The sequence below is a fragment of the Mytilus galloprovincialis genome, chromosome 4, assembly GCF_965363235.1.
Source record: "Mytilus galloprovincialis chromosome 4, xbMytGall1.hap1.1, whole genome shotgun sequence".
Classification (NCBI taxonomy): Eukaryota; Metazoa; Mollusca; class Bivalvia; order Mytilida; family Mytilidae; genus Mytilus; species Mytilus galloprovincialis.
In genome coordinates, this window is record NC_134841.1 from 25,511,598 (window position 1) to 25,527,485 (window position 15,888).

The 15,888-nt window shown below is 33.4% G+C and overlaps 1 protein-coding gene across 1 annotated transcript in view; it reads left to right on the top strand.

Annotated features, from left to right (window-relative positions):
* The first annotated feature begins 4,841 nt into the window (after positions 1-4,841).
* The window catches only part of LOC143071697 (uncharacterized), a 46,384-nt gene continuing 35,337 nt past the window's right edge, over positions 4,842-15,888 (top strand). The window contains exons 1-3 of the mRNA XM_076246185.1: positions 4,842-4,958; positions 14,201-14,235; positions 15,216-15,505. Of these exons, the coding sequence (XP_076102300.1) occupies positions 4,924-4,958; positions 14,201-14,235; positions 15,216-15,505 (360 nt within the window). The 5' untranslated portion in view covers positions 4,842-4,923. The remainder of the gene's footprint in view (positions 4,959-14,200; positions 14,236-15,215; positions 15,506-15,888) is intronic.

Here is a 15,888-nt window from a genome sequence, read left to right on the forward strand (position 1 = left end):
AATATGTGAAATTATGCATTAAGTTTAAATCCAAGCAGGCGGGAATCCAGTTGAAATAGAACACAAGAATTGAAGCTCTTTGTTAGAGAAGGCGATAAATGCATATCTGTAATGTTTACTATAGTAACAAAATTTTTAAAAGTTAATAGAAACAAATGAAACGACAATATTCTTCTCAATTACGAAGTGTTTTATTTTAAAAACACCATTTGCATAAGTTTTCAATATATCTATTACATAGTAATACAGAACAATAAGATATCAAGCCGACGACATGGGTATCTATCAAGTTGGATGTAGAAAATGCATAACCTCCGATTTTTTTTGGATTTTTTTTTACCAAGGACGGAGAACATATCAATCTATTAGTTAAGTAATTTTCGTATCTGCCTTTCCATTATGCGACTCAAGAAAAAATTCATAAAAAATGGGTAACAATTGTATCGGAAAGAGAAAATCGAGTGCACCTTTTTTATGATAGGGCGTGTTTAAGTTGAATATTTTGTCTTGATATCGTACGTACAAAGCAAGAATATTAAATACATCGTATCGCTTCAGAGTCTATCATTTTTATATATCAAAGCTACAGGTTGACTTTATAACACAAAAAAATAAAAGATGAAATGTATGTGTCAAGTTAAATACCTATCTAATGAATCACAAAAACAGAGTACGTGCGTTCGAATAGCTATTTTTTTTACTAAAAGTACTTGAAGACAGTCTCTCAAGTTGGATGATGAAAATGCATATCTTCGAAAAATTATATTTTTTTGTGTGTGATAATTAGGGTTTAAAATCTTCAACCACTAAAAAATCTAGTCTGCCCTTCCACGAAGTATTTAATTAGAATTTTTTTAAATGTTTAAAATTTTGAAACCTGAAACGATCAGCAGGGCCGTAACTACATTGAGGCAAATGAGGCAAATGCCTCATGTTGGAAATTTCAAAAAAAAAAAATTCTTCATATATATCAACCTGAATTGTTTTCACGGAAAGTGTCTTGCAAGAAGCAAGTTCTCTTCACTCTCTGATGTCGCCCCTGAATGTTTTTCGTGATCCATGTTTCTATTTTACTTTTAGTTTTCAGAGTTAATGGTCTATTGTTTGTACATCTGTGTCCCGGGTTTTTCTTTTGTTCATTTATTGCCCTTCTTTATAACTATAGTCTGCAGAGTGTTGATTTTCATTTCCAAATTGGGTTTTGCAATGTTGCATGTCCACCGATGTCAAGACATTGTACGAGAAAATATTTTAAAAATATACGATGCTACTGGACATAGAAAAAATTGTCGTTTCTGCATGGAGAATTGAACTTGATATCAAAGAATACGAAAACTGGCTCTTTTTTGTAGATAAAACTAGATAGCTGACATGGTTTAAATTAAAGTATAAAGACCACCAATTTCCCGGTATCAAATCATCTTTAAAAACGTCAATGTATTGCCATATGACCTTTTCCATTGAAGGGTTAAACTTGCATGAAGTCGTGTTCAGACCCTTAAACAGAAAATAAAAGAATATGGAGTAAATGTGCACAGGACCTTATCCCACACAAAGTCGATGCATAGAAAAATTATAAATGATCAATGGCCAACGTTTTTTTCCCTGTTCTTCATCTTGATAGTTGATGGAGGGTCTTCAACAATAAAAGAAACATTAATACCGTAAAACAAGGTCAAGATGGTCTTTAGTGTCGACTTAAGCAGTACTAGTACTTAAAGTATAATTCTGCACTGTCACTATATTTTAATCTAGTCATAACAAAATCACCAAAGTCTGAATTAAGCACAATACAAGACAAGAACAGACAGACATAATGATTATGAGAATTTCGGTTTTTGCATTATCCTACAAATCGGTCTACTTTTAATGTTGTCCCCGTAAAACCTAAAAGTCTTAAATTACAATGAATCTATGTTTTTTCTTTGAGACAAGACTATTGTTGAAAGAAATAGATAAAAATCAATTGCGTTTCAATGTAAGAAAGAGTCCGGGAAACGCTCAGAATGCACGACTTTGCGTTATTTTTCTCATAGCTTCTTGGGGCCTTGAGCGGCCCTCAAACCCCTCGCCAAAAATTTTCGCCTCGCTACGCTCGGCGAATATATTTTGCCTCAATATTAAAAGAGGCTAGTTACGGCCCTGATCAGACAATAGTTTTAAGTTGAAACAATGCAGACACGATCATTAACTGATGCTTATTAGCTAGTAGGTACATTTGTTTATATATAAGGATTGTAATGGTGCAATGTGGATAAATTTATCGGTTTCCAAGAGCAAAATTGGTAGCGTGTCATCCCTACAATGGCTTCCATTTCTACGATCGTGAAAATGAACTGGCGTAATGGGGAGATAATTTTTACGAAGTAGAAACCTGACTGCTAGGCAATAAGCCAACGCCTAAGCAGTAAGTCTATTGATTTTAATTTTGAAACCTTCTGATAACTATTGCTTTATTCCTCAAACGAAGTATCCTACCTATGGTGGACTTTCAGGCACAGGCACTTGTCTCATATTTGTTTTAATGTATCATAACATATGATATAAGGTAATATTAAGGTATATATGGGTCTTTTTTCATCAGGCCCTCGAATTATGAGTAGCACTATAAATGTAACTTCGAATAATTGGTCCGGACTACTAGAAAAGTATCACGTCTTCCGACTAAACGAACGCGACCACCTCGTCATACAGTAGCATCCTAACAGATCGAGGAAAAGCGCAAATAACAACGGTTGGAAACATTGTAAGTGCACAAGTCATAAATCTTGAATTGATAAATATGTGTCAAATCACCTTGAGCGTATGTATCAAGCCTGTGGACAGCATTCGTCATTTTAGGCATACATCTACTGTTTAATCTTTTGTAAAAGAGGGACGAAAGATACCAGAGGGACAGTCAAACTCATAAATCGAAAATAAACTGACAACGCCATGGCTAAAAATAAAAAGGACAAACAAAAGTTAACTAATACGTTACGCACGGTAGTGCGTTCGAATTACAATTACGTTATTATATGATTTTAGAACAGCAACCATTTGCCTATAAAAAATTAAATCACCAACATCCATATATCTATAGAAAGGCCCGGACATTTTTTTCTTATTTTAATTTAATTCTATAAAGTTTTTGCACCTTTTATTTATTTTATTGAACTCACAAATCTTACTTTAGCGCTAAAAATTGCATGTCCGGCGTAACATTTCAGATTAAATTAAATTCATTTCTCTATGTTCCGTTGTAATTTTGCACATAAAATCTGCGAAATTTAGTATATCAGCTTCCTACTAGATTTATATTATAACATCATACCCGTTTTTTGGTATTGGCTGAACTTTGAACCAAGCCTTCAACGAAATATTCAGCAGAGGACCTGTCTTAATGAGTTTTGAGGAAAGTTTATCAAAATTTCAGTTTTATTATCATCCCTTTAAAATAATCAAATCATATTAAAACTGTACTCAATAGAAAGTTCAGAAAAAGATAAACATTTTCAAAGTTTCAAATGTAAAAAAAACTTTCTTGAAGCAGATTTTTTAAAAATCGAATGTCTAGCCACTATGTCCAAACGTTATTTTGTTTGTCCTTTCCTTAGGTGAAACATGTATAAATACTAAATGTGCATTTATAATACAAAAACTAACATATTTATAAGATACAAACTATAAGTTCATACAAATGGTTAAATGGGTCGGGTGTTTTCACTCACATTATGACCTTACATTTTTTTTTTCGGAAAGTATTCCCTATGTCTAGCCATTATGTCCAAGGGTGTCATTTTGACGTTTCTGCACAGTGGCGTCTTTTATACAAATACACACTATTTACGAACTGTTTAGGCAGTTAAAATGATGCCGGGAAATGTTCATTCCAAAATGGTCTGCTGAATCAAAATAACACTCAGATTAGAAAAACATACACACATAAGGAATAAACCCTTTATAGACACGGGGGAAAGGGGGAATGGGCCGAGGGATAATTTGTTATGGACAAAAGTTTTCACGTAAATCTAAAACACCTTTATAGATTATAAACCGATTAGAATCCGAGTTACAAAGGTCTTATAAATTTTAAACAACTTAGTCTATATAAATACGTATTTGTAAAATTAAACCATTAGTGCTAAAAAGATCGAGAAATAGTCTGAAAACTCTCACAGATATTGGACAAAATTGAGTTCAATCTAAAAAAAAATCATTTCAACTAAAATCATTATAAAAAAATATTGCTGAATTATTATATGACCGATTTTTATGCTTAAATTTTTATGTTCAATTTGTCAAAACAATGTTCAGGCTAAATTTATCTTCTCATGTGTCCTTCCGGAAGCAAGATTTTTTCAAAGGTTGCTATGTATTCTATCCAAAATAAAATTGGAAAAATTTGCATTTTTTTTTAATTAATCACAGATCAGAAAATAAAAACTATCCTTACGTAATTAATTGCCTTATACATGATAAATTTTGAAACAGTGCTTCAGCTTATGGTATTTATTTGATAAAAGTCGATCGAGTAGGTACTCCGGTCTTGATAACAAAATGTCAAAGTTAGTATATGGCGTCAAATTTGTCAATTATACATGTTACGTCTCTCGACGCAATACCGTGCGTAACTTTTATAGAAAAATGCAAATATGTGGTAATTTGGTTGGTTAGAAAGCTCCACAAAAAAGCAGAATTATATGGTGAAAAAACGGGCGCAAAATAAGTTCCATACCGACATTTACATTTCCCATTACTACCAGACTGACGCCGTCTTTTTACAACGTCGCTTCGCGGTATCAATGACGCCGTCTTTTTACAATTTGATATAACGTCCTTTCGCGGTATTAACTGTAATGAAAGTTAACCAAACGTCACGTTCTATTTATTTCCGGTGTAAAAAAACAACTTTTGAAAGCGAAGACATGTTTTGTTATAGAAATGTATTGTAGTATTATATATTCAATTTTGCTGATGTAAGTAGTTGTAAGATAATTATTGGTTAAAAATAGCTTACCTTAAAGAACATAGACTCCTTGAAACAAGCTTTAGATGTACTTACGCCATTATATATATGAGGGTAGTAATGCCTTTTACCGTCAGACGTTAAACGGTCATTTATAGTTACCGTTAGCGTCTCATTGGTTAAAATGTTACCGTGATTCGTCAAAATATCCTTATCGTGTTTCGTCAAAGGTTTCAAATAATTATCGTTAGCGTCATTTTTGGAAAAATAAACATGATGCGTCAAAATCAGTCGATTATTTTATCGTCTAAAAGAATGTGTTCATTTTATCGTCATGCATCAAACATTACCGTTAAAGTTGGCAAGAATTTTTACAGTTATTCGTCAATCAATGCAACTTCATGTGTGTAAATTTTATTTACAATTCTTGTAAATTGTTACAGAACCGCAACTGCTGCTAGTAGTACATAAACTATCTCCAAACTGTAAAGAACATATTTAAATGGTTGAACTTTTCGTCGTGATCCCGTCTTAATTGACTGTCTCTGTGTAAATCATTATACTCGTGTTGTTCGTATATGATTAATTAAGGTCTTTCCTTTCTTAATGGAAAGACCTTACTGTATTTCGTTTGTTTATTATTATTCCTTTTCCTCGTCCGTTTTCAAAGTCCAAAATAAAAAAAAAGTACGCGACATATTCAAAGGATCTTTAATACCATGTATCAGGGGTATATACTCTACCTTGTATTAGAAGAACCATGATTTACCATTTACCTTATAGGAGTTATCTTCCCAATTACAAAAAAACACTGTTATCGCTACTCCTCATAAACTATAAGACTTAGCGGCACATGTTTTTTTATGCCCCACCTACGATAGTAGAGGGGCATTATGTTTTCTGGTCTGTGCGCCTGTTCGTCCATCCCTTCGCTCGTCCGTCCGTCCGTCTGTCCTGCTTCAGGTTAAAGTTTTTGGTCAAGGTAGTTTTTGATAAAGTTGAAGTCCAATCAACTTGAAACTTGGTAAACATGTTCCTTATGATATTATCTTTCTAATTTTAATGTCAAATTAGAGTATTTATCCCAATTTCACGGTCCACTGAACATAGAAAATGATAGTGTGAGTGGGGCATTCGTGTACTGGGGACACATTCTTGTTTTAAATGTTCCTTGCCAAATGTCGCAACTTCAAATAATTTTAACGGAAGCGATGCATTGACTTATTATAGGAGTTATTTCCCCTTGAATATTTTACTTTTTAATACGCATAACAATCTCATGAACCGTTAGTTGTAAAGACCTCGGTTTTTTGATTTGAGATTATCGGACCATAACTTGAAAATATAGGTCAAGGTCAAGGTCAAAGGTCATGGTCATATTGTAGATTTTTATATGTCTTTGATTTCCTTATAATTCTTGAATGGTTATAAATACAGAAAATTTAAGTAGTGAAAAATGCTTGGTACTTCAAGGGACAACTTTGTTACATTATGACTGTATTGGTTTTACCATTATATAAGGGACATAACCCCCATTGATGGTTTATAAAAAGCCATTATTATGCAAAACTTAAACAAAAGGTCCTTGACCCATAGAGTCTTTTGCAATGACATTGTGGAGCAATGACCGTACCGAAGGTCAAAGGTCAAGGTCATGTAATAAGAGACAGATTATGTGATTTTGGCACTATTTAAGGCGAAGTGTACGTAATTGCACGCCTCTAGCGGAATACGGGATTAAAAACGTTCGTCATTAGTTACGCAAGTTATCTCCCTTACTCCAAGAAAGGACACACGAAAGAGAAACTACTTTCTGTGGTCTATAATGAATCCAACAAGCACGCCTGTGCTGTCTTAAACCTCATAGAAATTATTTAAATAACTCCAATTAGAAATCACAGCATTCTGTACGTTGTTCTGTGTGCAGCCTGACTTAAAAACACTGTTTTTGTTTTTGTTTTAGACGCGTAGGAGAAGGCATTTCGTGTTTTTAAGCCCGGGATTTAAATATCTGGATCCCTCCTCCCCTCCTCCCTCTATTATGGTTGAAGAAAAGAGGTCAGGGAAGTTTTGTGATACTTGTAACTGCAATTTAATATTTAGTGGAATGAGCGGTGAAATGTGTTCAGACTATTACATTTCGATTTTTTTAAAAATTTAACCAAAGTTTACTGCAAGGGGTGTTTAACGACCTCGATGATTATCCATGAGGATCTCGCACTCGGTCAGCTCTAGGTTTTCACCTAGTTCATTATCATACAAGAATTGAGAAGCCTGTGGTTTACTAGTCTTATAATATGAGATTTTGGAGTTCATATAATTTACATTCAACGTTTGTTATTGAATATTTCAAGGCTTTTTGACTATCAATGTTGACCCCCCCCCCCCTCTCCCCTTTCCAATTGATTGGATAAAACGAATGGATTGCCGCCCCTATTTCAAACTGAAGTCCTATAAACTGACTGGTATTCGAATTTGTTAAAAGAAATAATTGGTATCTCTATTGATTCAATACCGTAATGCCGAAAATTTGTTTCCGCGAATTCCGAACAGCTAGAAATATATTCCCGAGTTTCAATTTGAGTAACTCGAATAATTCAAGCCCTTTCCATGTCCGATTTTCTCCCACACGAGAAATGTAGCATTCGTACATCAGCTGAAAAATACGACTGAATTATTCGGGTTACAATTTGTGTAAATCCCGAATGCACATAAAAGTAAAGGTCCAGCCCGACTTTCAGAAATGGACTGTTGTAGATTTCAGATTGATTTCCAGAAATAAAAATCATACAAAAATGTTTCACGCAAATATTCGTCTTCAGACGTGTAAAGTTATACAACGGTTACTAGCCGGTCTGGATTGTGATAAAAAGAAGCGCATGCGATGCATAAAATATATAATGTACGTCGTGGCTCAGGGATGTGTTGAATAAAAGAGATGCTTATGCGGCACAAAGATAAGATTAATTTACCCAAATGTACAAAGAATTACCACACAACTTAAATTTACTTAAATATTGATTTGTTATCCTGTGCCAGACAGATGCGAGATGGCTGATATTCTGAGAAGAGACCTTGATGAAATGAAGTTTTATGAGAACAAAGATTTTGATAAAAAAAGGCCCAGTGTTTAGATTTTAACAAAAAATAAGGCACCGAGGTCGAAAATAGTTCTAGTTCATAATGAAGAAAATGTCGACCGTTTTCTAGCTTGGCGATCTCCGCACGCACCCGAATATAATAGACAAATACAATACAATAGATCACAAAACGTAACATAAAGAACTTAAGGGGGTTCGCGGGTCTAAATCATTTATATAGGATTTCTCTATATTTTTCTATAAATGAACTTTATCTTATAGTTAATAGAAAAATAAAATAAAAAAGTGGGGTCACCGTTCATTTGCGCTCACAATCTGCCTTCGAAAGAAGCATACATTTTTGTAAAGGTGGTTTTTTCCTGTTGAAGTAATAGGAGAAATAAAGGTAATATCGAAATAAAAAAAAGAAATTTATTACAGAAATCGCTAAAATTTTACAATAATTTAGTTTAAGTACAGCTTATATGGAAATTATATTAAAAAAGATAGGTCACCGATGAGTTGAAAAAGATATTTCAATTTTAGAATAAAAAAATGGCATTTTTCCACCAAAGGGAGATAATTTGGAACTTTTTCAATGATGTATACATTTTGAAAGTCATCTGAGGCCAACACGAATTGATTGTTTTGAATGATTTTTGTACCATATGATAAAGTAACAACTACAAAAGGAAATAAATAAAATTTGTAATGAAAAACAAATGTTTGATTTTTTTCTGAAATTTTTATACCCTCGAGCCTCCTTAAGACCGAGCAACACGAACTCCAACAAAACGTATATATTTCATACAAGTATAGGACTATATGAAGCGTCGTAACTGTTGCGGCGACGTCAATAACGTTGTCGTTGTTTTTTTGTTTTTTTTACACTCAAGATTCAACTTTAACAGGGTATAGCTTGAAAAGTAACACGGTTGCTAAGGACTTTCTTTGCACCAATCGATTCCTCAGACATTTTAGAATCGTCTCATAAATTTAAAAAAAAAATCGATTGTCTAATATAATAGAAAATCTTGGAAATGTAACAATTCCTGCCGAATTTCACGATTTTCCCTATATATCCTTTGTAATTTTGGTGTATGATGCTGTTAACTTCAACAGCTCGTATCTCAAAAACGAAAACGGTTACCCCCTTTTTTTATTTTATTTTCCGATTTATTTTTACAAGCAGAATCTACATGTAAAATTTAAAAAACATCCATTGTGTAGTTTAATTACGTACACTTCGCCTTAAAGAGTTTTATGTGTGTTTGAATTCCAACCAACCAATCAATCATTCAAGTGCATGTTACCGTCTCATGTGTTTAATATGGGGTCCAAGATCTCATTTGTTTCTTTTTCGCTTGTTTCAAGAGACTATATCCAACGTGTTCAACCAACCAACCAACCAACCAACCAATCAATCAATTAATCAGTCAATTAATTAATCAATGCATGTTTCCGTTTCATGTGTTTAATACGGGGTCCAAGATCTCATTTGTTTATTTTTTGCTTGTTTCAAGAGACTCTAATCAACGTGTTTAATTAATCAATCAATCAATCAATCAATCAATCAATCAGTGCGTTTTCGTCTCATGTGTTTAATATGGGGTCCAAGATCTCATTTGTTTCTTTTTCGCTTGTTTCAAGAGACTATTCTACCTTTTTAATTAATCAATCAATCAATCAGTGCATGTTTCCGTCTCATGTGTTTAATATGGGGTCCAAGATCTCATTTGTTTCTTTTTCGCTTGTTTCAAGAGACTCTATTCAACGTGTTTAATTAATTAATCAATCAACCAACCAACCAACCAACCAACCAACCAATCGATCAATCAATCAATCAATCAATCAATCTGTTATCCAACGTGTTCAAAAAACCAATCAATCAGTGCATGTTTCCGTCTCATGTGTTTAATTTTGGGTCCAAGATCACATTTGTTTCTTTTTCGCCTGTTATAAGAGACCCTATCCCACGTGTTTAATTGATAAACCAACCAACCAACCAATCATTCAATCAATCAATCAGTAAACTAATCAATCATTGCATGCATGCATGTTTCCGTCTCGTGTGTTTAATACGGGGTCCAAGGTCTCATTTTTCGTGCTTGTTTCAAGAGACCCTATCCCAAGTTTTTAAGTGATAAACAAACCAACCAATCAATCAGTCAATCAATCAATCAATTAATCAATCAATATTTATGATAGTTTATTTAAAACAATATGGAAGGAAAGACTTATCAATTATTCAAGAAGAATTAAATTTTAATTGTAAATGTCTTTGCTTTGTAACATACTCTAATAAATTATGTATATGTCTCTTGTTCCACTGCTTGAATAAAATCATATTCGGGTTGTTTATATAATGCAGCAATATTCTCCAAAAAACACATAAAAATTAGTTACTAGGGCTGAGTAAAATTTAACATCCAAGGTAAATTATAAAATCATATTGGAGCGGAATCTCTCGGCATTTCTACTTATGTGTTAAACTTTGAATTTACCCAACAAGGAAAGCAGGAAAACTTGATAGTGCACGTTTCTAATTTAACGTTATTTTTCTATTACACTAAATGGTAGCAATATCTGACGTTGCGTCACACTGAATAATAAGCGTAGAGGTTTGTTGAAACGTGTCAACCACATTTTTAAGGTTATTTCGAATAGCCAGACAAACTATTCCAGTCATCCCTTACAATTTTATTGTAAGTTCCGCTTTGAAGGGCAAACTATGAAAATTCGTTGATGAATTCATGGTCTCATGGCATAATTATGTATATGAGCTGATAGACAAAAAACAGTCTATCAGAAGACATATATTACACCCAAAATTAAATTTATATCAATAAATTAAGAACGAAGTGAATAAAGGAAAGCGTAGGGAAACATCACATGCATGCGTCGTCAAGTTTTATAAATGAGCAATTATAGACCTTTTTTCATTTTATCGGCTGTTGGCTCCGGCTGGGTTCTACAATTATTCGACTGGTTACCTACTCTGTGGTAGGAAATTCTGGTACTCGGTCAATTACGATCGACCGAAAGAAGTGAAATCAAATATATGATCGGTACGATTTTTTTTTTTTTGGGGGGGGGGGATTACTGTTTTCCGATGATTTAGTCATGTTTAATAGAAAGCATTTATAAACAGTTAACTTTCCCTCAAAATTGTATTGTTGAAAATCTTGAATTTAATTATTACCACCTACCACAGTGGGGAAGGTAATCTGTTGAAAAAATATAAATTCCGGAGTCCAAACTCGGTAACATGAAAATGGACTATTGAATATGTCACAGTTATTCACTTCTTGTCAAATTCATGGAAAACATAGACTTTTGTCAAAGTGTTTTAAATTTTAAATGTGGAGAAATAAAACAAAACCGATGTTCGAGTTTTACGAAAGCCCGGGAGCAATCTAGGCTGTCCTCATTTAAATAATGCAAGTAAATAGTCCTTCTTATTTTAAAATTAGCTTATTTTGACAAAATTGAAATCTAGCTTCTAATTTAGTCTATATTGACAAAATTACATCACACCGCAGCACCTGCTAAAAAATAGACAATTTACTTTTAAATGCATTTTATGTTTCAGAAAGTTATAAACTTTTCTGGATTTTGAGAATGCTTTTTTTCTCGTTTCTACAGAAGGTGACATAATAAACAAAGCTTGAAAACATATTTGAGATTTCCCCCTATATAGATAGTTGCACTATGCCCATATTCTTATAGGGGCACTTACTGTTAAATTCATGTTCACTGATTTGACTCAAATTCTCAACTTTTTTTTTATTTATAACATGCTAAAACGTTTATCCAAATTATAATAAGTCTAAAATAAACAGTTAACAATGAATGAAGGTATACGATAATATATATATAAGAATTTCGTGTGTAATTTAGTCTAGACGCCATCCACAGTGGCGTATCCAGAATTTTTCATAAGTGGGGGCCCACTAACTGCCAATGAAGGGACCCGCTCCGGTCATGCTACAGTGATTTCCTATATAATCAACCAAATTTTTCCCAGAAAGGGAGGGAAGACCCCCTCTAAATCCGCCTCTGATCCAATCAGCTAACGTAATCGAGATGACCTCCGAATACTGCCGATAGCCACATAACATGATATAAGCTAAACATAAAAATGAATAGCCTAGTGATATCGTGCAGTTGGATTTTTATAGGTATAGTTGATTTCATGTAATAGGTTGAAAAAAAATAACTTTTTACCTGAATAATCTATATTTTATTATTTTTATTAGAACGGAGGTTACAGATAGTGTAGTATCGTTTGTGTCCATTTGTGTTTAATTTCCACTAGATATAAACGCGATGCGACGGAGGACGCATTTTTAAGCGTACACCATGTTGGAATCCAGGAAAAAACGCGAAATAAGAAGTTATAATTTGACGTGTTTTTCATTGCTAGAGCTTTATGGTCACATAAAATCTATATGGCGTTGTTATCACTACAAAGTTGTGTTAGTTGGTGTGCATAAACAATAGGCTGTTTGGTCTTTAATGGCTGAACACGACTTGCATGCGTAACCAATCTATATCTTTTGGGTTAAGTTAATGGTCACATGAATGCGGATTCAAGGAGGTCAAATTACTTGCGAGTGAATAATTCATCACCGATATTTCTCACCATAATTTGACAAAATTGAACCAAATTAAGGTGGTACCCAACACTACAGGGAGATAACTCTGTAAAGTTGTGTTGTAAAAGGCATATTAAGCTTCTCAATGATCAAAATTGGTGTTTGTCAAATTGCTATATAACCAGCGTAATTTTTCTGACAAAACGGTTGTTAAAAAAAAAAATATATATATTCTTATTAAAGTCTCAAAGTAAATACTTTGACAAATGTTTATGAAACTTATTAAACGAGCCAAATTAATTTTAGTGAAAGTGTTGGGTACCACCGTAACTGATAAAAAACGAACAAGTATTCATTATTTCACTTCTATTAGTGATTGAACCCAGCGAAATTCTATTCTATTATTTTCATATCATGGCAAAATCCGTATCGTATGCCGTATCATCCCGAGATACCAATATCAGCCAGAGGGCCTTTAGGCCCGAGGGATGATATTGGTCGAGGGTAATACGGCATGTGATACGGATTTTGCCATGTTTTATACGCTTTATCATATATTTCCACAAGAGCGTACACATGAGCTGCTTTCTGATCCCTAGCACCTGGGTTACCGGCTTCAGTTCTACTTTTGTCTTCTTTTAAAAGCTTTAAAGAACAGCTCAAATACTCATCGAAAGCACCTGGATTACCTCGAATTTGCGTTCTGTTGTTTAAAAACTATTTTGTTTATAGTATTTTTTTGTGTGTTTTGTATGGTATTTCATTGAGTTCTTTTTTATAGTTGCATTTCGTGTGTCAGAAATATGAAAGTTCGACGTTTGTGACGTCACATTCCAAACAATGACGTCATTCAATAAATTGCGCTACGCCCGAATGACCATTCATTACGAACGAATTTTGAGAGAAAAAAAATCTGAAGATTAGAAGCTACCATAAACTAAAACGGAGCTAAAACTAAAAAAATAAAAAAAAAAATAGTAGGTGTGTGATAAATAGAGAATAATACATGGCAAAATCCGTATCATATGTCGTATCATCCCGATACACCAATATCAGCCCAAGTCGACTGTCGTTCTCGCGAAGTCAGCTAGCTGATCCAGAAAAGGGGGTGGGTATGCACTGTCTAAGAGGGCCCCGCTCAAGACATGCTTCAGTGACTTCCTATAGAATCGATCAAAAGTTTCCCACAAAATTGGACTCGGGCTCTTTATCCCCTCTTAAATTCGACTCTGGGACCAGACAATATTTCGACTCAAACGAAAACCGAACGTTTAACAGTCCAAGGGACACAACTTGCTTAATTTGTTTAGGCTAAAATAAATCCGGATGAATATCAATATTGGTAGAGGGGATCGATATTCTTGTCTCATATCGATGTTTTTGTGCAACTATGATCTTTTATTATAGTAACATTTTACGTTTTCATGAATAATTATTTATTTCTTTGTACAGTTTCGTTTTTTTCTGTGATATCTTTTTAATTCACCACATATTTTTTTTAATCTTTTTAGAACTCCCACATAATATATTTTCTATCATAAGATCTACGCCTAATATATGTTTTATCTTTTTAGATCACCACTGATTGTTTTTCGTGTATATTCACAAGGTATGTCACTTGTAATTAACTTATTCCGTTATTATATTTCGAGAAACTGATACTTGTTTTAAAAAAAGCAATATCTCGGAGTTTATGACTCAAGATTGCGATTTAGAAATGAAGATGTGTAAATTAAAAATATTGCCATTTATTTTATCTTAATTAACATAATGCAAATATTGACTTTGGATGAGGTTTATAAGTTATAAACATGATTTGCTTTACTGACCCACTACGAATATAACAATATCAAAGGAAAAGATAGGGTTACCATACGTTTTTCCAGCTTAAATATGAAATAGTCAAATTAACCTGCTTTACGAAATGTTATCCTAGGTAAGAGTTGTCTTATTTTAAAACTCTCTTCCTACATCCTTTGTATTACTATCTCTAACGTCTATATGGGCACCTACGTTTAAAATGGCATTTAGATTGTGTCAAGGATCAAACGTATTAGCTCGATTTATGTTTTAAATGTTTTTTTGATCGAGTTAAGCCATTTCAATTGATATTTTATAGTGTGTCTTTATGTGTTGTAATGTAATACTACTTTCTCGGTTTAGGTTAAAATTAGAACGATTGAACATCGTTGCATTTTTTATGCATCTGTCCTAAGCCTGGCGTCTGTTGTTCAGTGACTGTGGTTTGTTGATGTGATTCATAGATGTTTCCCATTTCTCGTTTTTTTTTATATAGATAAAACCGTTGGTTCAAGTTTACTGTGTGAATTGTTTATCTATGATATTTTTTTGGCCTCCTACAGCTTGTTAATCGTTGTCAGCCAAGGCTCCGTGTTGATAATTTTTTATACACTGTGACTTGGATCGAGAGTTGTCTTATTTGCACTCAGTCTCATACCACATCTTCTTATTTATATGTACTGATTTTGTCTCATGGATACATACCCATATCCTTTGTATTTCTGTTATGCAAACTTTCATTATAGGCTTGTCATTCAAAATATGACAAAAACTATTCTTAATATTTAGACGTTAGAGAGAAAACAATATGTTTGCGTCCCTACATGCAAACAGTGACAGGAATTGAAGACAACCTAGAAAAAGGTCAGGTTGATTTGAGAGAAAAGAATGAATATGTATACAGACATATACCTTTTAAGAAGCCGACAGTTGTATTGGGTTGGCAGATTTCCGGTAAAGATGGCATGTTACTTGGAACTGGAAATGAGAGACGAGGATTGGTGACTGAATACAAAATCAAATGCCTCACTCGTTCGAGTGACTGGGTTTTTATTAACAATTCCAAAAGTGGAACTGAGGTATGTCTTTAATTGTGATTACAAAACAAAATCCTCGCGCATTAAAATCTTAGGATTAAGTTGTATACATATATATGAATTAATGCCCTTCTTGTCGAGCCTGTGACATTTTAAATTATATCGCGAAAGCGAGACATCAAAATCCTAGATTCCGTCGTCAGCGTCTAGAATTAGGTCCAGTTTGTGATTAAGGTTTGCGTAGACATCAATAACATTATCGAACAATCATTGAGTTTCATGAAATATCGACAGAAGGTTGTATGTGACTAAAAAACAATATAGACTTTAATTTTAGAAATATTTATTTTAATATTATTTAAGGAATGACTGTAATATTTTTTCTGTCTATGAAGAAATAACATAAAAAATTTGGTGCACACTGA